Source organism: Bubalus bubalis, chromosome 5 (genome assembly GCF_019923935.1).
Source record: "Bubalus bubalis isolate 160015118507 breed Murrah chromosome 5, NDDB_SH_1, whole genome shotgun sequence".
Lineage (NCBI taxonomy): Eukaryota > Metazoa > Chordata > Mammalia > Artiodactyla > Bovidae > Bubalus > Bubalus bubalis.
This window is the reverse complement of record NC_059161.1, coordinates 5264592-5285946: the sequence shown is the minus strand read 5'-3', so window position 1 is coordinate 5285946 and position 21355 is coordinate 5264592. Positions and strand designations below refer to the sequence as shown.

The 21355-nt window shown below is 37.6% G+C and overlaps 1 protein-coding gene across 1 annotated transcript in view; it reads right to left on the bottom strand.

Annotated features, from left to right (window-relative positions):
* Positions 1-1380: 1380 nt before the first annotated feature.
* Positions 1381-21355, bottom strand: part of LOC102400242 (membrane cofactor protein-like) — a 43762-nt gene continuing 23787 nt past the window's right edge. The window contains exons 5-8 of the mRNA XM_045165641.1: positions 20136-20330; positions 8917-9099; positions 8488-8532; positions 1381-1481 (exon numbers count right to left, since the gene is read on the bottom strand). Of these exons, the coding sequence (XP_045021576.1) occupies positions 1381-1481; positions 8488-8532; positions 8917-9099; positions 20136-20330 (524 nt within the window). The remainder of the gene's footprint in view (positions 1482-8487; positions 8533-8916; positions 9100-20135; positions 20331-21355) is intronic.

The window sequence follows — 21355 nt, the reverse complement described above, 5'->3', positions numbered from 1 at the left end:
CTTGCAGCGGGGACGGCGTCGGCGAGGATCAGGATACAATAGCTTCAATTAGATATTAATTAGAGATGTAAAGAGTAATAGAATGAGGATAGCTCAGTAGGAAAATTCAGTGGAGAAAAGAGGCTGAGTAGCTTGGTTTATGCGGGAAACCAATAAAACTTCAAGACAAGAAGTTTGCACCACTTATGTAGGCCGCAGACGTCCTTCCGTTCTCCTGAAGGAGAGGAGACACTGAGGCCTCCCCGGTCGGATCTTAGAAGCCCAGGCAAGATTAGTAAGCATGGCGGGTTCCACGCTCCAGATGGAGACTCAGCCAGAGTGTAAGAGAGAGAGCGACATGGGGAGACCAGTATTTCGAGAAACTGATCCCAATTCTTTATTTTCCATGGTCTACTTTTTTACACTGAGATGTTATGCAAAAGTCACGTGGGGTCAGCAGTCCTGACTTTTATCAAAGTCAGGTGCTTCATACAAATGTATACAGAGGTCTTAGGGGTGTTACATCATCTTCTGGCCAGGGGGCCTGCTGACAATTTATGACCCTCTCCTTGCGACAGCAGTCAGTCAACCAGGACACTTATTTCTCCAGGGGTGATTATTCTCAAAACAGACGCCACCCAAATAAAGTTACATTCCTATAGGGTGAGGGTGTAGTGGGTTTTAGTTAAGGAAAGAATTTACTTAGCCTAAGGTCTAACGTGATTTATATCAAAGGTTAATACTTATTTCTTCTATATATTCATTAATGTGTATAAGGGCAAGGGATGTGGAGACTTAGCAACAAACATTGGCTCAACAAATGAAAAACCCTTCACCAATACAATTTCTAATCAGCCCACTATACTTATACTAATGGTTTTCTAACTTTTCTAAGGAACCTGTTTTTAGAAGGTTTAAAGCATCTCGTGCCTCTCACGGTTGGGAGGCTGTGAGCAATCACATGTGGCCGGACAAGCCTGTCAGGCAGGCTAGAGAACCTTCAGAGGAGTTTGTAGGTTAAAACACTCTTGTCACGCCCAGGAGTTTTTATTAACTGGAGCTCTAGGTTAACTCCTTCTCCGAAAGAGGTGGTGGGGGACAGCCCCCCGTAAAGTCAGAGGTGTAGGTGGGAGCACAAAGTAGTAAAGTAGGCAGGCTCTGGTTATGGGGGTAGATGCTCGAGGATTTCCAGGGGGACTCCTGAGGCTCGATCCCGCCTTTGTGTATGTCGAGCCTCCTTCCTCATGACCTTTGCCATGGGCGGAGTGTCTCACTCTGGCCCCTGACAAGTAAGGAATCCAACATAACACTAAATATAGTCATCAGAGCACAAGTGAAGAGAGGAAAAGAAGAAAGGAACAAAAATGAACCACGAACTTAAGAGCTAAAATTACGGAACTCTTAGAGAACATGGAGGACAGCTTCAGGATGTGGGGTCTGCAGTGATTTCTCGGATGTGACGCCAAAAGCCCAGACATGCTGGGTTTCATCAAAACCAAACACTGATGTTTAAAAAGGGACACTGTCATCAGAGAGAGAGCAGTCCACAGAATGGGAGGGAACAACTGCATTATATATCTGATAAGGGACTAACCTTCAACATATATTATGAGCTTTTAAAAATTGAAAAAAGATCCAATTCAAAATTGGGCAAAGGACTTGAACAGACATTTCTCCAGAGAAGATATAGAAAAGACCAACAATATGCACATGAAGAGATAATCAATCACTAATAATTGTAGAAATGCAAAGAAAAACCACAGTGAGATACTACTTCTCATATATTGGTATGGATTATATAAAAAAAAAAACAGGAAATAACAAGTGCTGGCAAAAAGATGGAGAAATCAGAACTTTTATGCATCACTGGAGGGAACATAAAATAGTCAGCTGCTGTGGAAGACTCTATGGCTGTTCCTCAAAAAAAATAAACGTACGATTACTATATAACCCAGCAATTTATTTCTAGGTACATAACCACCAAATTAAAAATAGGGACTCAGATACTTGAATGCCAGTGTTCAGAGCAGCGTTATTCAGAATATCCAACAGGTGGAAACAAATCAAGGGTTTTTCAACAAATGAAAGAATTAAGGAAATGTGGTTTATATAATAGAATATTATTAAGTTACAAAAGTAATAAAGTTCTGATACATGTTACAAGGTAGATGAACCTTGAAAACATTATGTGAAGTGAAATAAACCAGAAGTGATTCCAACTCTGTGAGGCACCTCGAACAGTGAAACTCATAGACACAGGCAATGCTTAGCAGGGCTAGAGGAGGAAGAAGGGAGTTATTGTTTCATAGGCATAAGGTTTCATTTTGAGATGATGAAAAGCATTTGGAGATAGATGGTAGTAATGGCTGCACAAAAATGTGAATATACTTAATGCCACTGAAATGTACAATTAAACTAGTTAAAAATGTCAGTAAAATAAAACAGAAGTTTATCTAGAAAAATTAACACAGAGAGTAGCCTGAGCATCTGAAAAGGAAATGTACTGCCAGATATTAAATGTATCATTGTGCTGTAATCAAAACATCGATTTGGTGCTGGGGCAGGAATGGGCAGAATTCAAGGGAACAGAAAGATCAGATCACGCATGAATTTAGTGTGTGATAAAAACTGGCACTTTCACAAGCTGGAAAGGAGACAACTTACTCAACAAATGGTGCTGCTTCTCACTGGTGTCAGGACCAGCCCAGCAACGAACTGACCTGAGGGAGTGGTGCCGCAGAAGAATAAGGAAAAATAAGACTCAGACATAAAGTGGGGATCAGGGGGCTGATGTCCTTCGCAGGCAAAAGCCCAGATCCTAATCCTTGCATGCCTTTTATTTTTAACTTCTACTTCCTTCTACAGATATGCTCTAGAGATATCTGTTCTTTACAATCTCAGATCCCAGATAAAGATAAACAATGCACAGTCCTCAGTGTCAAACCTTCAGGCCTTTCATGACTTTGTTTAGCTAGTGATGCCCTTTCTCAGCAACTCCCTCAAGGCTCTGGTTACGGGAACAGTCACTATGGTTTTCCATCACTCACATCAGTACTTCAACATCTTGTTTTCAACATGTCTTTCCACAATGTACTTTTTACTGCTTCCAGCCCTTCATCTGGGAGTGATGAGAAAATCATTTTTATTTTTCAAAGAGGCCCTGTTAATTATAGTACAGGCCTGTGCACAGCATATTCCCTACAATTGGATGAAGGTCGGTGGAATGAGGAGGAGCGCAATCTCATTTCCCAGGGCATAAAGAATGTGAGATGAATCAGTGATATAACGCAACCACACAGTCACGTTGTGGAAACATTTATATAATTTAGCATGGAGAAGATCTGAAACTTTTTTTAAGAGAGACACAACACTCATAGTCATTAGGGAAAACATCAACACATCCAACTTCCTATTAATGTAAAAATTCTGCACTCATAAATTACCACTGAGATAATAGTTGAGTGAAATATGGTACATGTTAAAATCATCATTTAAAAAGATGGGAATAAATCTAACTACAGCTCCAGTTCAAGTGGAAAAAGTGCAAATTTCAGAAAAATATGAACAGCATAATGACATTTTTGGACAAAAAAGAAAAAAAATGCTAAAATATGTATAGAAATAAGAATGCTGATGTGTAGAAATAGATTAAAAAGACACCCTAAACTCTAAAGATATTAGCTTAGATAATAGATCAGAGAAAGAGGTGGAGAACTAATCTTTTACTCTGTATGCTTTTGCAACCTTTGCGATTAGCTCAGATGGTAAAGAATCCGCCTGGAATGCAGGACACCTGGATTTGATCCCTGGGTTGGGAAGATCCCCTGGAGAAGGAAATGGCAACTGACTCCAGTACTCTTGCCTGCAGAATTCCATGGACGGAGGAGCCTGGTGGGCTACAGTCCATGGGGGTTGCAAAGAGTTGGACACGACTGTGCGACTAACTTTCAACTTTCAGTTTTCATATTGGTATCTATTATATAATTAAAAGCTGCAGAAAGCAATCTATAAGAAATAGAATAAAATCTTAAAAGAAAACTGATTAGTAAAATAAGGCAAAGAAAAAACCTAGAAGAAAATTCCACTTCATGTTAAAAGAGCTTAAATAATAAATTGACCAAAAAAAGATTTCAGAAACTTCATAGAAAAATGAACAAAGTACCAAAATACACGACAGCAGACAAAAAATTCAGCTTTACTGATAATTTAAAAATGTAAATTAGTATATTACATCATTTTCACTCACCACCTTATTAAATTCTAACCAATGTTAGTAAGATAAAGAGGTACTGAACCTGTATGACTTGATGTTGCAGTTGTAGCTGGACGAAGACCTGGAAAAATTGATTGGATTCAATTCACCCATTTCATCAATACAAAATTATAGATTTAATTTTGATGTTTCACTCTTTAAGATTATTTCACAAAATGAATGACTTCTCGGAATGAAAAATATACATCCTTTCCAAACTATGCTATTCTACTTCTGGAAAGTTAACCAAAACGTATATTAACATAAGTACATAAGAATGTATACATACAAATGTTTACTATAGCTTTGTATTATATAATGGAAATCTTAGAAATTAAGAAATAATAAATCACAAAGATCATGTATTCAGAATAAATATACAATGTTTTAAAAATACCATCCGCATAGTATGATGCTACAGATTTTGTATTGTTTCTTTTTCACCTCATATTTTGCATCGTTTCTTTTTCACCTCATATTTTGCCCACATTTTTTCATACACACATAATCACATAATCACACCTCCCTGGAAGGGCATAAAATTCCCAGGTGGCACAGTGGTAAAGAATCTATCTGCTAATGAAAGAGATGAAAGAGATGCGGGTGTCCCTGGGTCTGGAAGATGCCCTTGAGAAGGAAATGCCAATCCACTTCGGTATTCTTGCCTGGAAAATTCCATGGACAGAAGAGCCTGGCAGGCTACAGTTAATGGGGTCACAAAGAGTCAGACTCGACTGAGCAGACACACACACAATCACTTCTACTTTATGCCATTACATTTCACTAATGATCCTTTTCATAGTCTTTTTCTAACTGATGATAAAAACTCATGTTCTGATGATAAAAATTCTAACTCATGTCCTCTCATGAGGAATTTTGATTTTTATATTTTAAAAAAGGTCCTTGTAATTTATCTTCTTTATAAACCTGCCCTCACAAGTCTGTCTTCGTTCAAACACTAAACTGGATCAGTGTTTTATAAATGCTTTATGAAATGCTTACAATCAATTCTTTCAAAAGAGCATATCAATATAGTTACCACAGTGCCTATTCCCATTAGGAACAGGTGATTAAACATTGGTGGGTCAATGAGTAAATATATGCAATCTTTATATATCATCCACCAAAAAAAAAAAATCTCTTTCCCCACAAAACGTCACAGCACTCACCAAGGTACTCAATGAGTCAACTCAGTGAGGGTACCAGGTTTATAGGAATTATAAAAAGATGTTCCAGTTACCATGTTAACATGAATAATGCCTCTCACTTCCTCAAAATGTTAGGGCAGAAGGAAAAAAACAAACAAGAGGCAGTAAGTGACATTTGTTTCGAGTCATTAAACAATGGGAAAGTGGAACCATTAAACAATGGGAAAGTGATGTTACTTGTGAGCCAAGCCACACTAGGCCCCTGAGTGAGGTCTGCCCAGGCTAATGCTGTTCCTACTATTCTTCTTGTCTCTTGCTTCTGCTGAAACCTAAGAGACGCCCAAGACAGCAGCCCTGAAGTCAGGAAGACAATTCCTTCCACCACATCAAAGTAGTCTCTCAAGTCTTAGGAAGAGTAGCTGATCAGTTCCTGTCCCTGCCAGAAAACCTCCATTTCATTTCAATAAATAAGGGCAAATCTTACAAATGTATGTTAGTATACTACTTATGTAATTAAAAGTTATAAAAAGCAATCTATATTCAATAGTATAAAATCTTACAATTTTATACAAGTGACTAGTAAAAATAAGGCAAAGAAAAAAACTAGAAGAAAATTCCACTTCATGTTAAAAGGGTTTTAATGCATATAATGAGTTCTGATAAGTCAACAAGATAATTACTTCTGAAACCACATAGGTAAATGAACAAAGGTGCAAGAATGAGTGAAAGTAGATAAAAAATTCAGCTTCATTGATAATTTAAAAAGCAAAATTAGCACAGGATATCATTTTCACCCATCACCTTATCAAGTTCTACGTATGTAGATAGGCGATGGCACCCCACTCCAGTACTGTTGCCTGGAAAATCCCATGGACAGAGGAGCCTGGTAGGCTTTAGTCCATGGCGTCGCTAAAAGTCAGACACGACTGAGCGACTTCACTTTCACTTTTCACTTTCATGCATTGAAGGAAATGGCAACCCACTCCAGTGTTCTTGCCTGGAGAATCCCAGGGATGGGGGAGCCTGGTGGGCTGCTGCCTATGGGGTCGCACAGAGTCGGACACGACTGAAGCGACTTAGCAGCAGCAGCAGCAAGTAGATAAGATAAAGAGGTACTCAACCTGTCGAACTTGGCACTGTAGTTGTATTTGGATGAGGACCTGGAAAAATAAATTTAATTCATCAGTCTCATCAGTACAAAATTATAGAATTGATTTTGGTTTTTCAGTTTTTAAAAAATTATTTCTCAAAATGAAAAATAAATGTATTTTCCCAATTCTGTTATTCTACTTCTGGGAAGTTAACCTAAATATACATTTATATAAGTACATAAAATTGTATGCATAAGAATGTTCACCATATAGCTGTGTATTATGTAGAAGGTAACAAATAATAAATTATAAAAATCCTGTCTTCCCACTCTTTCTCTTGTTCTTGCTTCTGCTGCAACCAAAGAAAAGAAGATAGAGATAGCAGCTCTGAAGTCAGGAAGACAATTCCTTCCACCATATCAAAGTAGTCTCTCAAGTCTTAGGAAGAGTAGCTGATCAGTTCCTGTCTCTGCCAGAAAACCTCCATTTCATTTCAATAAATAAGGACAAATCTTACAAATGTATGTTAGATACTATTTTTTAATTAAAAGTTATAAAGCAATCTATATTCAATAGTATAAAATCTTACAATTTTATACAAGTGACTAGTAAAATAAGACAAAAAACCTAAAAGAAAATTCCACTTCATGTTAAAAGGGCTTTAACTTATAATGAGTTCTGATAAGTTAACAAGAAAATACTTCTGAAACCACAGAGAAAAAATGAACAGAGGTCCAAAAATCAGTGAAAGTAGATTAAAAAATTCAGCTTCATTGATAATTAAAAATGCAAAATTAGCACAGGATATCATTTTTCACCCATCACCTTTTAAGTTCTAACTGTGTAGATAGGATAAAGAGGTACTGGACCTGTCGAACTTGGCACTGTAGTTGTATTTGGACGAGGACCTGGAAAAATAAATTTAATTCATCAGTCTCATCAGTACAAAATATAGAATTGATTTTGATTTTTCATTTTTTAAAAGATTATTTCTCAAAATGAAAAATAAATGTATTTTCCAAACTCTGTTATTCTACTTCTGGGAAGTTAACCTAAATGTATGTATACAGGTACATAAAATTGTGCGCATAAGAATGTTCACTATAGCTTTGTATTATGTAGAAGGTAACAAGCAATAAATCATAAAAATGCTGTCTTCCCACTCTTTCCCTTGTCTCTTGCTTCTGCTGCAACCAAAGAGAAGAGACAGCAGCCCTGAAGTCAGGAAATATCAAAATAGTCGTTCAAGTCTTAGGAAGAGTAGCTGATCAGTGGTTGCTGCCAGGAAGTCTCTATTTCATTTCAGTAAGTAGGGACGTTTCCTGCCCTTCAGTTGTTATAAAACTTATTTTCCGCTGCCACACACACACAAAAAAGCCAAGTAAAGAGAAAAATAATAATTGCATGGGTTGGCAGGTGTTGGGGGTGAGGAGTAGAAACACCAGTCTTGTTCTGAAGACAGCCGAAATTTCTCAGTTAAAATTACACTATTTAAAAAGAACCAAATTCCTTATTGGCAGGAAAATGAAACACATTCCTGGACCCAGATGATACCCTGTACAGGTGTCAACAGGTCACTTTTAAAATGAATAAATTATCTATGTTGATGATACAGAAAACATACATGTTAAAAAACAGAAGCTGTGGCTCTTCCTCTACACTAATACTAATTACAGTGAAACTGGGCATCAGGTGAGCTCCGTTTAAGAGCTTTCTAGACATGAGGCGCTGTGCTCAGTGCTTTAAATGCATCCTGTTGTAACTTTGCTATCACACAGTGAGGGAGGCACTCCATCATTACACGTGTACGTAAACAAGTTTATATACATTACCTAAGTTTACACGTCTGGTTTAGTAAATAATTTTAGACTCAGTACAAAAATGGTTGTAAATGCATTCTCCCTCCTTCTATGACCAAAAATTACAGCGAGTGTAAGTCACCAGACATTTAAAAGATTTTGAAAATTCACAAAGAATTTAAAGGATATTGACAAATATGAGCAGGACTTTATGAAACCTGAAGCATGGGTAGGTGAAGGCTCAGTAGTAGCAGCAATTGGCGCTGGAAAACAAAAATATAAACTCATTGAATTACTTGGAATTTACCACTTTCTGTCCATTTACATACTTACTTACTTAAAAATGCAATTGCTTTAATTTACACTGAAAAATGTTTCCTATCCATTTTACACGTAAAGATGCTGAACAAGAGAAATTTATGCATCTGCGATGTATATAACATCACATTTTAAGAGCCTATAAAAGCACAGAAAAATCAAAACAGCAGCTTTGTGAATTAGTTGTCATGCATGTAACATGGAAATGGCTATAAGACAGATATGAGCACCAAAAGTGTTTCTTTTCTGTTATTCTGTATCATTGAAATTTACTGTCAAAAAAAAAAAAAAAAAAAAAAAAACCAGTGAGGAGAAAGACACCGTCGTACCTTTAGTACACGTTGGTAACTTGGGCTCCCAAACACTGTTTGCGTTACAGACAATTGTGCTGCTGCCATGAAGGGAAAAACCCTGGTTACATTTAAATACAACTTGCGCTTTGTAGTAAAATTTTCTTCTAAATCCTGATAATATCATTCCATGTTCAACAACTGGATAGTCACATTTGACCACTGAAAAGTGGAGAAATTCCAAAATTAATAGAAATCTGCTTCACATAGGAGCAAAAATCTAGTGCAAAGTAATAATTACTGGTGGGAAGAAAGAAGCAAGGAATGAAAGGCAGGGTGTTAATTAGAAAAAAAAAAAAAAGACTTTATTTGTGCATTCAACTTCCAGGGAAACAGATTTAGAGGGATCTAATAATGTTTTTCTACTAGGAACAGACTATCATTATAGTTTATTGACTTCTCTACATTTTTTTTTCCCCAGTGCTGACAAGTTTTGAAAAGGTCTGACTGTCAGATACAAATTTAGGGTAAGTTCAAAAGTGACTTTTGATATTCTTCAGCTCTAGGATTTTTTTCAGCTCATGCTGAGACTAATTACATACCTTGTTCTTTTAGAAAGATAGTAAAGACTTTTGGAGAAGGTAATAGTTGGGCTCAAATTTAAAAGTTTAAAAGAAGCCAGTTATGAAAAAAAATACAAAAAATAAAAAAGTTTTCATATGGCAAAAACACACAGGAATTGGGATGTTCAAGAAATACAAAGGCCAATGTAATTAGGACAGCGTTTTCCAAACATTTTGGACTACAATCAAGAGATCAGGAAACAATTTTTAAGTTGTAAAGCAGTATACAAGCATGCAGACCCAAGATCAGGTTTCAAGTTAATACTTAGCCCTCACACCAGTGTGCTCTGCTATTTCCCGTTCTACTCTGTTTTTCCAGACTTCCCTGGTGGCTCAGAGGTTAAAGCGTCTGCTCGCAATGTGGGAGACCTGGGTTCGATCCCTGGGTGGGGAAGATCCCCTGGAGAAGGAAATGACAACCCATTCCAGTACTCTTGCCTGGAGAATCCCATGGACAGAGATACAGTCCACGGGGATGCAAAGAGTCGGACACAACTGAGCGACTTGACTTCACTTTCTCTTTCTGCTTCTCCAGAAGTAAATTATAGATCATGACACTCTAGCTTGACTTCAGGATCTGCTAATAGGTTTTGCAGAACTTGGAAACAAAGCAAAACCAAAAAGCGCTGGACTGGGCAGTGACTTCAAGAGAATATCTTATGAGATTAAATCTGCAATAGATGCAAATGAAAAAGTAAAGGTGGTAGTCACTTAGCCTTGTCCGACTCTCTGAGACCCTACAGACTGTAACCCGGCAGGTTCCAATTGACAGGAAATTCTCGCTTGTTTCCAGAGCGAGATGATTATGATAAGGATGCTATGAACATTCTCATGGAGGCTTCCATCTGTACATGTTTGCACTTGACTTTGATCGCTGAGTTGTACCTTGAAGTGTTAGTTCCTCAGTCACGTCCAACTCTTTGCAACCCTATGAAACATAGCCCACCAGGCACCTCTGTCTACGGGATTCTCCAGGCAAGGATACTGGAGTGAGTTGCCGTGCCCTTCTCTAGCGGATCTTCCTGACCCAGGGATTGAACACTTAAGTGGATGCTTAACTATATAAAATATTGCTAAATTGTGTTCCAAAATGGTCATACCACTTTGCATTCTTAACAGTAATGTATTGGAGTTTCAAATACATCATATCCGTACCAAAACATGGAATTGTTAGTTACTGTTTTTAATTTCAGGCATTCTAATAGGTTTTTAGTGGTTTCTCATCATGGTGTTAAATTAAGTTTCTGTTATTACTGATGATATTGAGCAACATTTCATATACTTCATTGGCATTCACATTTCTTCTTTGGTGAAAAAATTCCATTCAAATATGTTCCCCCTTTTTTTTGTAAATTGGGTTGCTTCTTTCATATTGTGTTTTAAGAGTTCTTTATTTATCATAGTTTGAAGTCCATTCAGAAATGTCCTTGGCAAACATTTTATCACAGTCTATGGCTTTTTTTTTTCTTTCTCCAATGTGTTTGAGAGCAGCAGTTCTGAGATTTTAAGAAGTCTGGTTTATTTATTTTTCTTTAAAGGATAATGCTTCTAAGGTTTTCAAAGCAATCTTTGGTTACTCATAAATATTTTCTATCTCTTCCCATAAAGTCTTAGAGTTTAGGTCTTACATTTGAATCTATGATCAAATATCTTTTCCAATCACAAATCAACCGCAGAAGAAAACTGGAAAAAAATGCCACATGGAAACCAAAAAACATGTTACTAAACAGTCAGTCATTCACTGAAGAGATCAAAAGAATATAAAAATATTTTTAAGATTAATGAAAATGAAAATGGTGTGTTTCAAATCTGTGCAACACAGGAAAAGCAGTCTAAGAGAGAAGATTAAAGCCACACAGGTTTACCTCAAGAACAAGAAGTCTCAAGTAAACAATCTAAACTTATACCCATAGCAACAAAAGAACAACCCTCCCCACAAAATGTGTACAAGGAAGAAAATAATAAAGAACAGAGTGGAAATAAATGAAATTGAGTAAAAAACAATGAAGATAAGAGATGGTTCATTGAAAAGATAAATTGACAAACATATAGCCACACTCATCAAGAAACAAAAGAAAGGATACAAGTAAATGAAATAAAAAATAGAGGTTACAACCAATACCACAAAAATACAAAGGATCATAGAGAATACTATGAACAATTATACATCCAAAGTTGGAAAGCCTAGAATAAATGGATAAATTCTCAGAAACATTCACTCTTCCAATATTGAGTCCAGAAGAAATAGAAAATGTGAGTATGCTGACTACTAGTAATGAAATGGAATCAGTAATCAAATAACTCCACAAACGAAATAAGGATTATGTGGGTTCACAGGTGAATTGCAATAAACATTTAAAGAACAGTTAATTTCTACTTCGAAAGATAGTGTATAGAAATGAATACGGCGAGCCATAGCCTAGGGGAAAATAGAACCACTGTATGATCCAGCAATTTTACTTCTGGGTATTAATCCAAAGAAAACAAAACACTAATTCAAAAAGATTTGTGCAGCACTTTTTTCATTACAGCATTTTTTTTTTTTTTTTACAATAGCTAGCAAGGTAATGCTCAAAATCCTCCTAGTTAGACTTCAACAGTACGTGAACCAAGAACTTCCAGATGTACAAGCTGGATTTATAAAAGGAAGAGGAACCAGAGATCAAATTGCCAACATCTGTTGGATCATAGAAAAAGCAAGAGAATTACAGAAAAACATCTACTTCTGCTTCATCGACTACTCTACAGCCTTTGACTGTGTAGATCACAACAAACTGTGGAAAATTCTTAAGGAGATGGGAATACCAGATCACCTTACCTGTCTCCTGAGAAACCTGTATGGAGGTCAAGAAGCAACAGAACTGGGTAAGAAACAATAAACTGGTTCAAAATTGGGAACGGAGAACGTCAAGGCTGTATATTGTTACCCTGATCATTTAATGTATATGCATACTACATCATGTGAAATACTAGGCTGGATGAAGCTCAATATGGAATCAAGATTGCCAGGAGAAATATCAATAACCTCAGATATGCAGATGACACCACCTAATGGCAGAAAGCTAAGAGGAACTAAAGAGCCTCTTGATAAAGGTGAAAGAGGAGAGTGAAAAAGCTGGCTTAAAACTCAACATTCAAAACAAGAAGATCATGGCATCCAGTCCCATCACTTCATGGCAAAAAATAGAAACGGTGACAGACTTTATTTCCTTTGGGCTCCAAAATTACTGTGGACTGTGGTTGCAGCTCTGAAATTAAGACGCTTGCTCCTTAGAAGAAAAGTTATGGCAAACCTAGACAGTGTATTAAAAAGCAGATACATCACCTTGCCAACAAAGGTCCTTCTAGTCAAAGCTATGATTTTTCCAGTAGTCATGTATGGATGTGAGAGTTGGACCATAAAGAAGACCGAGTGCCAAAGAATTGATGCTTTTGAACTGTGATGCTGGAGAAGACTCTTGAGAGTCCCTTGGACTGCAAGGAGATCCAACCAGTCCATCCTAAAGGAAATCAACTCTGAATACTCATTGGAAGGACTGACACTGAAGCTGAAGCTCCAATACTTTGGCCACCTGATGCGAAGAGCCAACTCTCTGAAAAAGACCCTGATGCTGGGAAAGACTGAAGGCAGGAGGAGAATGGGACGACAGAGGGTGAAATGGTTGGATGGCATCATCGACTCAATGGACATGAGTTTGAGCAAGCTCTGGGAGATAGTGAAGGACAGGAAATCCTGGTGTGCTGGAGTTCATGGGGTTGCAAAGAGTCGGACACTACATAGTGACTGAACAACAAGATATGGAAGGCGCCTAAGGGTAGTAATGGATGAAAAAGATGTGGTATGTATACAATGGAATATTACCCAGCCATAAAAGGAATGGAATCTTTCCATTCAGGACAGCATTGATGGACCTAGAGGGTATTATGCAAAGTAAAATGTCAGTCAGAGAAAGACAAATACCATATGATTTCATTTATATGTGGGATCTACAAAATAAAACAAATGGACTAACAAAACAAAACAGAAATAGATTCATGGATACAGAGAACAAGTGATAGACAGAGAGGAGGTGGTTGGGAGGATGCACAAAATAAAAGAAGTGGATTAAAAGGCACAGAGTTCCGGTTATCAAATAGATAAGCTATGAGGTTACGACATACACAATAGACACATCATGGTGATCAACTTGCTTTGATCTTGTAAATGTCAAATCACTATCTTGTACACAATCTGGTTTTGGCCTCAGAGCAGTGCTGTCCTCATGAAACGAATTGAGGATTCCCTCTTCTTGTATTTTCTTAAGGCTTTGTGTAGAACTGCTACCATCTATTCCTTAAATGTTTGGTAGAATTCCCCAGTGAGGACACAGGGTTTATAGTACTCTTTGGGAGAAGGTTTAAGTTGTCAAATTTATAGGCATACAATGGTTTGTTTTCTTCCTTATTATTCTTCAAATGTCTGTAGGATATTTTGTGATATTCTCGTTTTCACTCTTGTTATTGGTAATTTGTATCTTTTTTCCTGTCAGACTGTCTATAAGTTTATCTACTTCATCTATTTTCTCTAAGAACCAGGCTGATTTCTTTGATTATCCCTGTTTTGTGTCTCTTCTCAATTTCATGGATTTCTAACTTTATTATTTCCTTGTGTTTTCTTGCTTTGGGTTTAATTTGTTCTTCTTTTTTAGTTTCTTATGGTAGAACTTAGATGATTGATCTGAGAATTTTCTAACATAAGTATTTCACACTAAAAATATCTTTCTGAGCAATACTTTTGCTGTATCCCACATCTTTTGATATATTGATCTGTTGTGTTATAATTTTTATTTGATTCAAAACACTTTCTAGCTGTCCTTTTGACTGCTTCTTTGACTCATAGGTTCCTTAGTAGTGTCTTGCATACTTTTCAAATATTTGGGAATTATACATATAACTTGCTTTTTCTATGATCCAGCGAATGTTGGCAATTTGATCTCTGGTTCCTCTGCCTTTTCTAAAACCAGCTTGAACATCTGGAAGTTTATGGTTGACGTATTGCTGAAGCCTGGCTTGGAGAACTTTGAGCATTACTTTACTAGCGTGTGAGATGAGTGCAATTGTGTGGTAGTTTGAACATTCTTTGGCATTGCCTTTCTTTGGGATTGGAATGAAAACTGACCTTTTCCAGTCCTGTGGCCGCTGCTGAGTTTTCCATATTTGCTGGCATATTGAGTGCAGCCCTTTCACAGCATCATCTTTCAGGATTTGAAAGAGCTCAACTCAAATTCCATCACCTCCACTAGCTTTGTTCGTAGTGATGCTTTCTAAGGCCCACTTGACTTCACATTCCAGGATGTCTGGCTCTAGGTGAGTGATCACACCGTTGTGACTATCTTGGTCGTGAAGATCTTTTTTTATACAGTTCTTCTGTGTATTCTTGCCATCTCTTCTTAATATCTTCTGCTTCTGTTAGGTCCATACCATTTCTGTCCTTTATCGAGCCCATCTTTGCATGAAATGTTCCCTTGGTATCTCTAATTTTCTTGATGTGATCTCTAGTCTTTCCCATTCTGTTGTTTTCCTCTATTTCTTTGCATTGATTGCTGAGGAAGGCTTTCTTATCTCTTCTTGCTATTCTTTGGAACTCTGCATTCAGATGCTTTTCTCCTTTGCTTTTCACTTCTTTTCTTTCCTCAGCTATTTGTAAGGCCTCCCCAGACAGCCATTTTGCTTTTTTAAATTTCTTTTCCATGGGGATGGTCTTGATCCCTGTTTCCTGTACAATGTCAGGAACCTCCATCCATAGTTCATCAGGTACTTTGTCTATCAGATCTAGTCCCATAAATCTATTTCTCACTTCCAACATTCAGAAAACTAAGATCATGACATCTGGTCCCATCACTTCATGGGAAATAGATGGGGAAACAGTGGAAACAGTGTCAGACTTTACTTTTTGGGGCTCCAAAATCACTGAAGATGGTGATTGCAGCCATGAAATTAAAAGACTCTTACTCCTTGGAAGGAAAGTTATGACCAATCTAGATAGCAGATTTCAAAGCAGAGACATTACTTTGCCAACAAAGGTCCATCTAGTCAAGGCTACGGTTTTTCCAGTAGTCATGTATGGATGTGAGAGTTGGACTGTGAAGAAAACTGAGCACCAAAGAATTGATGCTTTTGAACTGTGGTGTTGGAGAAGACTCTTGAGAGTCCCTTGGACTGCAAGGAGATCCAAGCTGTCCATCCTAAAGGAGATCAGTCCTGGGTGTTCATTGGAAGGAATGATGCTAAAGCTGAAACTCCAATACTTTGGCTACCTCATGTGAACAGCTGACTCATTGGAAAAGACCCTGATGCTGGGAGGGATTGGGGGCAGGCAGAGAAGGGGACGACAGAGGATGAGATGGCTGGATGACATCACCGAATCGCTGGACATGAGTTTGAGTAGAATCCAGGAGTTGGTGATGGACAGGGAGGCCTGGCGTGCTGCAATTCATGGGGTCACAAAGAGTCGGACACGACTGAGTGACTGAACTGAACTGAATATTCCATTACACACATACACTATACCACACCACATCACACCACATCTTCTTTATCTATTCATATAGTGATGGATACTTAGTGGGTTAGTCTTTTAATATTCCTGTAGCCAGAACTCTCAGAGATCTTGTAATACAAGATAAAATTTTCTTATTTCTTAAGCCAGGGTGTGTTGAGTTTTCTGATGCTTTCAAACAATCAAGAAAACCAAAAAGTTCTAGCTCATGCATATACACAGTAGCTCATGATGTATAAATTGGAATGCCAAGGACATTGGAGTGACTGGTGGGAAACTCTGCAACTAGAATTATCTTTTAATTTGATTTGACCAATATTAAATTAAATTAGAAGTCAATTTAGCAAGAGGAGTAACTTTATGACTGTTTTGTTTACTTGTAGGTAAAACTATTTATGAAGTGCTTCCATGATCTTTGCAGACTCAGGAGGAAATAAATGCAAATATTATTACCTTTACACTCCGGAGGATCACTGCTCCATCTGTCATAATCAACACAAATAAGCCTACTCTCTCCAACAAGAGAATATTCATCTGGTCCATTTGAAGGATCACACATATAAGTTACTACCTCATTGTACTGATATTCATCCTTGTAAACGGTAAATCTTCCATTTTTTATATTTCCAGGTGTGGAACACAAAATCTCTTTAAAGGGGGGAAAAGGACATGAAGCAAAGATAAAATAGTGGGACAGCATTAGCAAAGTCCTGAACTTTCTTCAAATAATTCATAACATATGATTAATATAAGCTAGCTGTGAATCCAATATCGAACTAGAAGAAAGTCTCTATGTCAAAACGTACTATTTCAAATTCAAACCATTAATTTAGAAACTAACTTTTAGAATGAAGCTTATTCCCAAAATATAACATCCATATATCTATCTGCAAGGCCATTCTAAGTCTTGTTTTCACCATCATAAAAGAGGCTGACAATTTAATGCAAAAATGTACTTGTGATTAAAAATAAAACCCTGTGCTAAGAAAATCCTTTATGATTTATAAATATCTTCACTAACAAATTGATCGTTAACATTAATGCTGACTATTACTGTCGTTTTTCAGTTTCATCCCTTTGAGAGTACGGTTAAATTTTTCAGAGGTTACAAACTGTGTGATTTTGCAATAGGCTGAATCCAGATGTCTTCCTTTAAGCCGGATATTAAAGTAATTTGCAGACTCCCTTGGTATACAGAGGATAGGAATCCATGTGTCAGTGCAGAGGACATTGGTCTGGGAAGACTCCACATGCTGTGGGAAGCTAAAGCTTGTGGGCCACAGCCACTGAAGCCAGAGCGTTCCAGGGCCTGCAACCCACAGCTAATGAGCCCTGTGCTGCAGCCACTGAAGCCCTGCATCCAGAGCCTGTGCTCTGCACCACAGGGAGAGGCCTGCGCACCGAAACGAAGATCAGCCTCACATGAAAACGTGCAAAACCACCGGTTACTACAGAAATTCAAATCAAAACGACAAAGAGATATCACCTCACACTGGTCAGAATGGCTATCACCAAAAAAATCCACCAACAAGAAATGCTGGAGAGGGTGTGGAGAGATGGAAATCCTCCTGCACTGTTGGTAGGAATGTAAATTGGTACAGCCACTATGGAGAATGGTATGGAGGTTCCTTAAAAAACTAAAAATAGAGCTACCGTATGACCCTGCAATCCCACTATTGGGCATATACCTAGAGAAAAACATGGCTCGAAAAGATACATGCCCCCCAATGTCCATTGCAGCACTGTTTACAGCGGCCAAGACATGGAGAAAACCCAAATGTTTATTGACATAGGAACGGATGAAGAAGAGGTGGTGTATATATACATACAGCCATTAAAAAGAATGAATTAGGCCATTCACAGCAAAATACAGATGACCTAGAGAGTGTGATCTTGAGTGAAATAAGTCAGACAGAGAAGGAGAAACGTCATATGACATCCCTTGTATGTGGAAACTAGAAAGAAATGATACCAATGAACTTACTTAGAAAACAGAAAGAGATTCACAGACTTAGAAAATGAACTCATGGTTGCCGAGGGGAAGGGATAGTTGAGGACTTTGAAAAGCTCATGTACACACTGCTATATTTAAAAAGGGTAACCAACAAAAACCTATTGTATAGCACATGGAACTCTGCTCAATGTTATGTGCCAACCTGGATGGGTGGGGGCTTCGGGGAAGAAGAGATACATGTGTATGTACAGTTGGATTCGAAACTATCACAAAATTATTAATCAACTATACTCCAATACAAAATGACTTTGGTGTAAAAATAAATAAATTAAATAAAATAAAAAAGAGTAGCCTCTTGCTCACAGTAACTAGAGAACACCTGTGCATAGTAACAAAGACCCAGCATAACCAAAAATAAATTAACTTTAAAAAATTAAAAAGTGTGCATGGACTCTAGAAAAAGATTAAGTAATATGGAAAAAGGTAAAACAGTACCACAATTCTATTTGGTTTAAAATTTTTTGATTTTTCATAAAAATTTGTTGCATATATTTACATGTATTAAGATTACTCTCCTTAAAAATGAATTAATAATTATTTAAAATTTTTTCAGCTTTAATTCCAGTATAATATTAATATCAATAGACATAACCATATAAAGAAAAGCTCTTGGATGTCTATTTTAGTTTAAAAGAATAAAGGGGTCCCTGCATCAAAGGGGCTTCCCTTGAGGTTCAACTGGTAAAGAATCTGCCAGCGATGTAGTAGACCTGGGTTCAATCCCTGGGTTGGGAAGATCCCCTGGAGAAGGAAAAGGCTCCCCACTCCAGTATTCTGGCCTAGAGAATCCCATCCACTGTATAGTCCATGGGGTCGCAAAGAGTCAGACACGACTGAGTGCTTTTCACTCACTCACACTCACCACATCAAAAAGTTTGAGAAATGCTGCTCTATATTCTAAAGAGAGGATGTACTTACTTTCACATATTGGGGAATCATCATTCCAGTGCACATTATTTTCAGAAATTTCACAATATAGAATTCTTGCTCCAATCAGATAAAAACTAAATGAGAAAAGAAAAGTTACTATGTTCTTTAGCAATTAGAAAATGTGGATAAAAATGAAAAAAATGTTTATAGGGTTGTCTTTCTACACTATAGTAAATTGAGGAAGACATTTCTTAAAATATTATGGATATGCTAAATCTGGAACTCAATTGAATAGAGAGTTTCTGCATGTGGACCCACTTCGGCCTACAGTAAAATGTGTAACTGTGAAGAAAGCTGAGCGCTGAAGAATTGATGCTTTTGAACTGTGGTGTTGGAGAAGACTCTTGAGAGTCCCTTGGACTGCAAGGAGATCCAACCAGTCCATTCTAAAGGAGATCAATCCTGGGTGTTCTTTGGAAGGACTGATGCTAAAGCTGAAACTCCAATACTTTGGCCACCTCATGCAAAGAGTTGACTTATTGGAAAAGACCCTGATGCTGGGAGGGATTGGGGGCAGGCAGAGAAGGGGACGACAGAGGATGAGATGGCTGGATGACATCACCGAATCGCTGGACATGAGTTTGAGTAGAATCCAGGAGTTGGTGATGGACAGGGAGGCCTGGCGTGCTGCAATTCATGGGGTCACAAAGAGTCGGACACGACTGAGTGACTGAACTGAACTGAATATTCCATTACACACATACACTATACCACACCACATCACACCACATCTTCTTTATCTATTCATATAGTGATGGATACTTAGTGGGTTAGTCTTTTAATATTCCTGTAGCCAGAACTCTCAGAGATCTTGTAATACAAGATAAAATTTTCTTATTTCTTAAGCCAGGGTGTGTTGAGTTTTCTGATGCTTTCAAACAATCAAGAAAACCAAAAAGTTCTAGCTCATGCATATACACAGTAGCTCATGATGTATAAATTGGAATGCCAAGGACATTGGAGTGACTGGTGGGAAACTCTGCAACTAGAATTATCTTTTAATTTGATTTGACCAATATTAAATTAAATTAGAAGTCAATTTAGCAAGAGGAGTAACTTTATGACTGTTTTGTTTACTTGTAGGTAAAACTATTTATGAAGTGCTTCCATGATCTTTGCAGACTCAGGAGGAAATAAATGCAAATATTATTACCTTTACACTCCGGAGGATCACTGCTCCATCTGTCATAATCAACACAAATAAGCCTACTCTCTCCAACAAGAGAATATTCATCTGGTCCATTTGAAGGATCACACATATAAGTTACTACCTCATTGTACTGATATTCATCCTTGTAAACGGTAAATCTTCCATTTTTTATATTTCCAGGTGTGGAACACAAAATCTCTTTAAAGGGGGGAAAAGGACATGAAGCAAAGATAAAATAGTGGGACAGCATTAGCAAAGTCCTGAACTTTCTTCAAATAATTCATAACATATGATTAATATAAGCTAGCTGTGAATCCAATATCGAACTAGAAGAAAGTCTCTATGTCAAAACGTACTATTTCAAATTCAAACCATTAATTTAGAAACTAACTTTTAGAATGAAGCTTATTCCCAAAATATAACATCCATATATCTATCTGCAAGGCCATTCTAAGTCTTGTTTTCACCATCATAAAAGAGGCTGACAATTTAATGCAAAAATGTACTTGTGATTAAAAATAAAACCCTGTGCTAAGAAAATCCTTTATGATTTATAAATATCTTCACTAACAAATTGATCGTTAACATTAATGCTGACTATTACTGTCGTTTTTCAGTTTCATCCCTTTGAGAGTACGGTTAAATTTTTCAGAGGTTACAAACTGTGTGATTTTGCAATAGGCTGAATCCAGATGTCTTCCTTTAAGCCGGATATTAAAGTAATTTGCAGACTCCCTTGGTATACAGAGGATAGGAATCCATGTGTCAGTGCAGAGGACATTGGTCTGGGAAGACTCCACATGCTGTGGGAAGCTAAAGCTTGTGGGCCACAGCCACTGAAGCCAGAGCGTTCCAGGGCCTGCAACCCACAGCTAATGAGCCCTGTGCTGCAGCCACTGAAGCCCTGCATCCAGAGCCTGTGCTCTGCACCACAGGGAGAGGCCTGCGCACCGAAACGAAGATCAGCCTCACATGAAAACGTGCAAAACCACCGGTTACTACAGAAATTCAAATCAAAACGACAAAGAGATATCACCTCACACTGGTCAGAATGGCTATCACCAAAAAAATCCACCAACAAGAAATGCTGGAGAGGGTGTGGAGAGATGGAAATCCTCCTGCACTGTTGGTAGGAATGTAAATTGGTACAGCCACTATGGAGAATGGTATGGAGGTTCCTTAAAAAACTAAAAATAGAGCTACCGTATGACCCTGCAATCCCA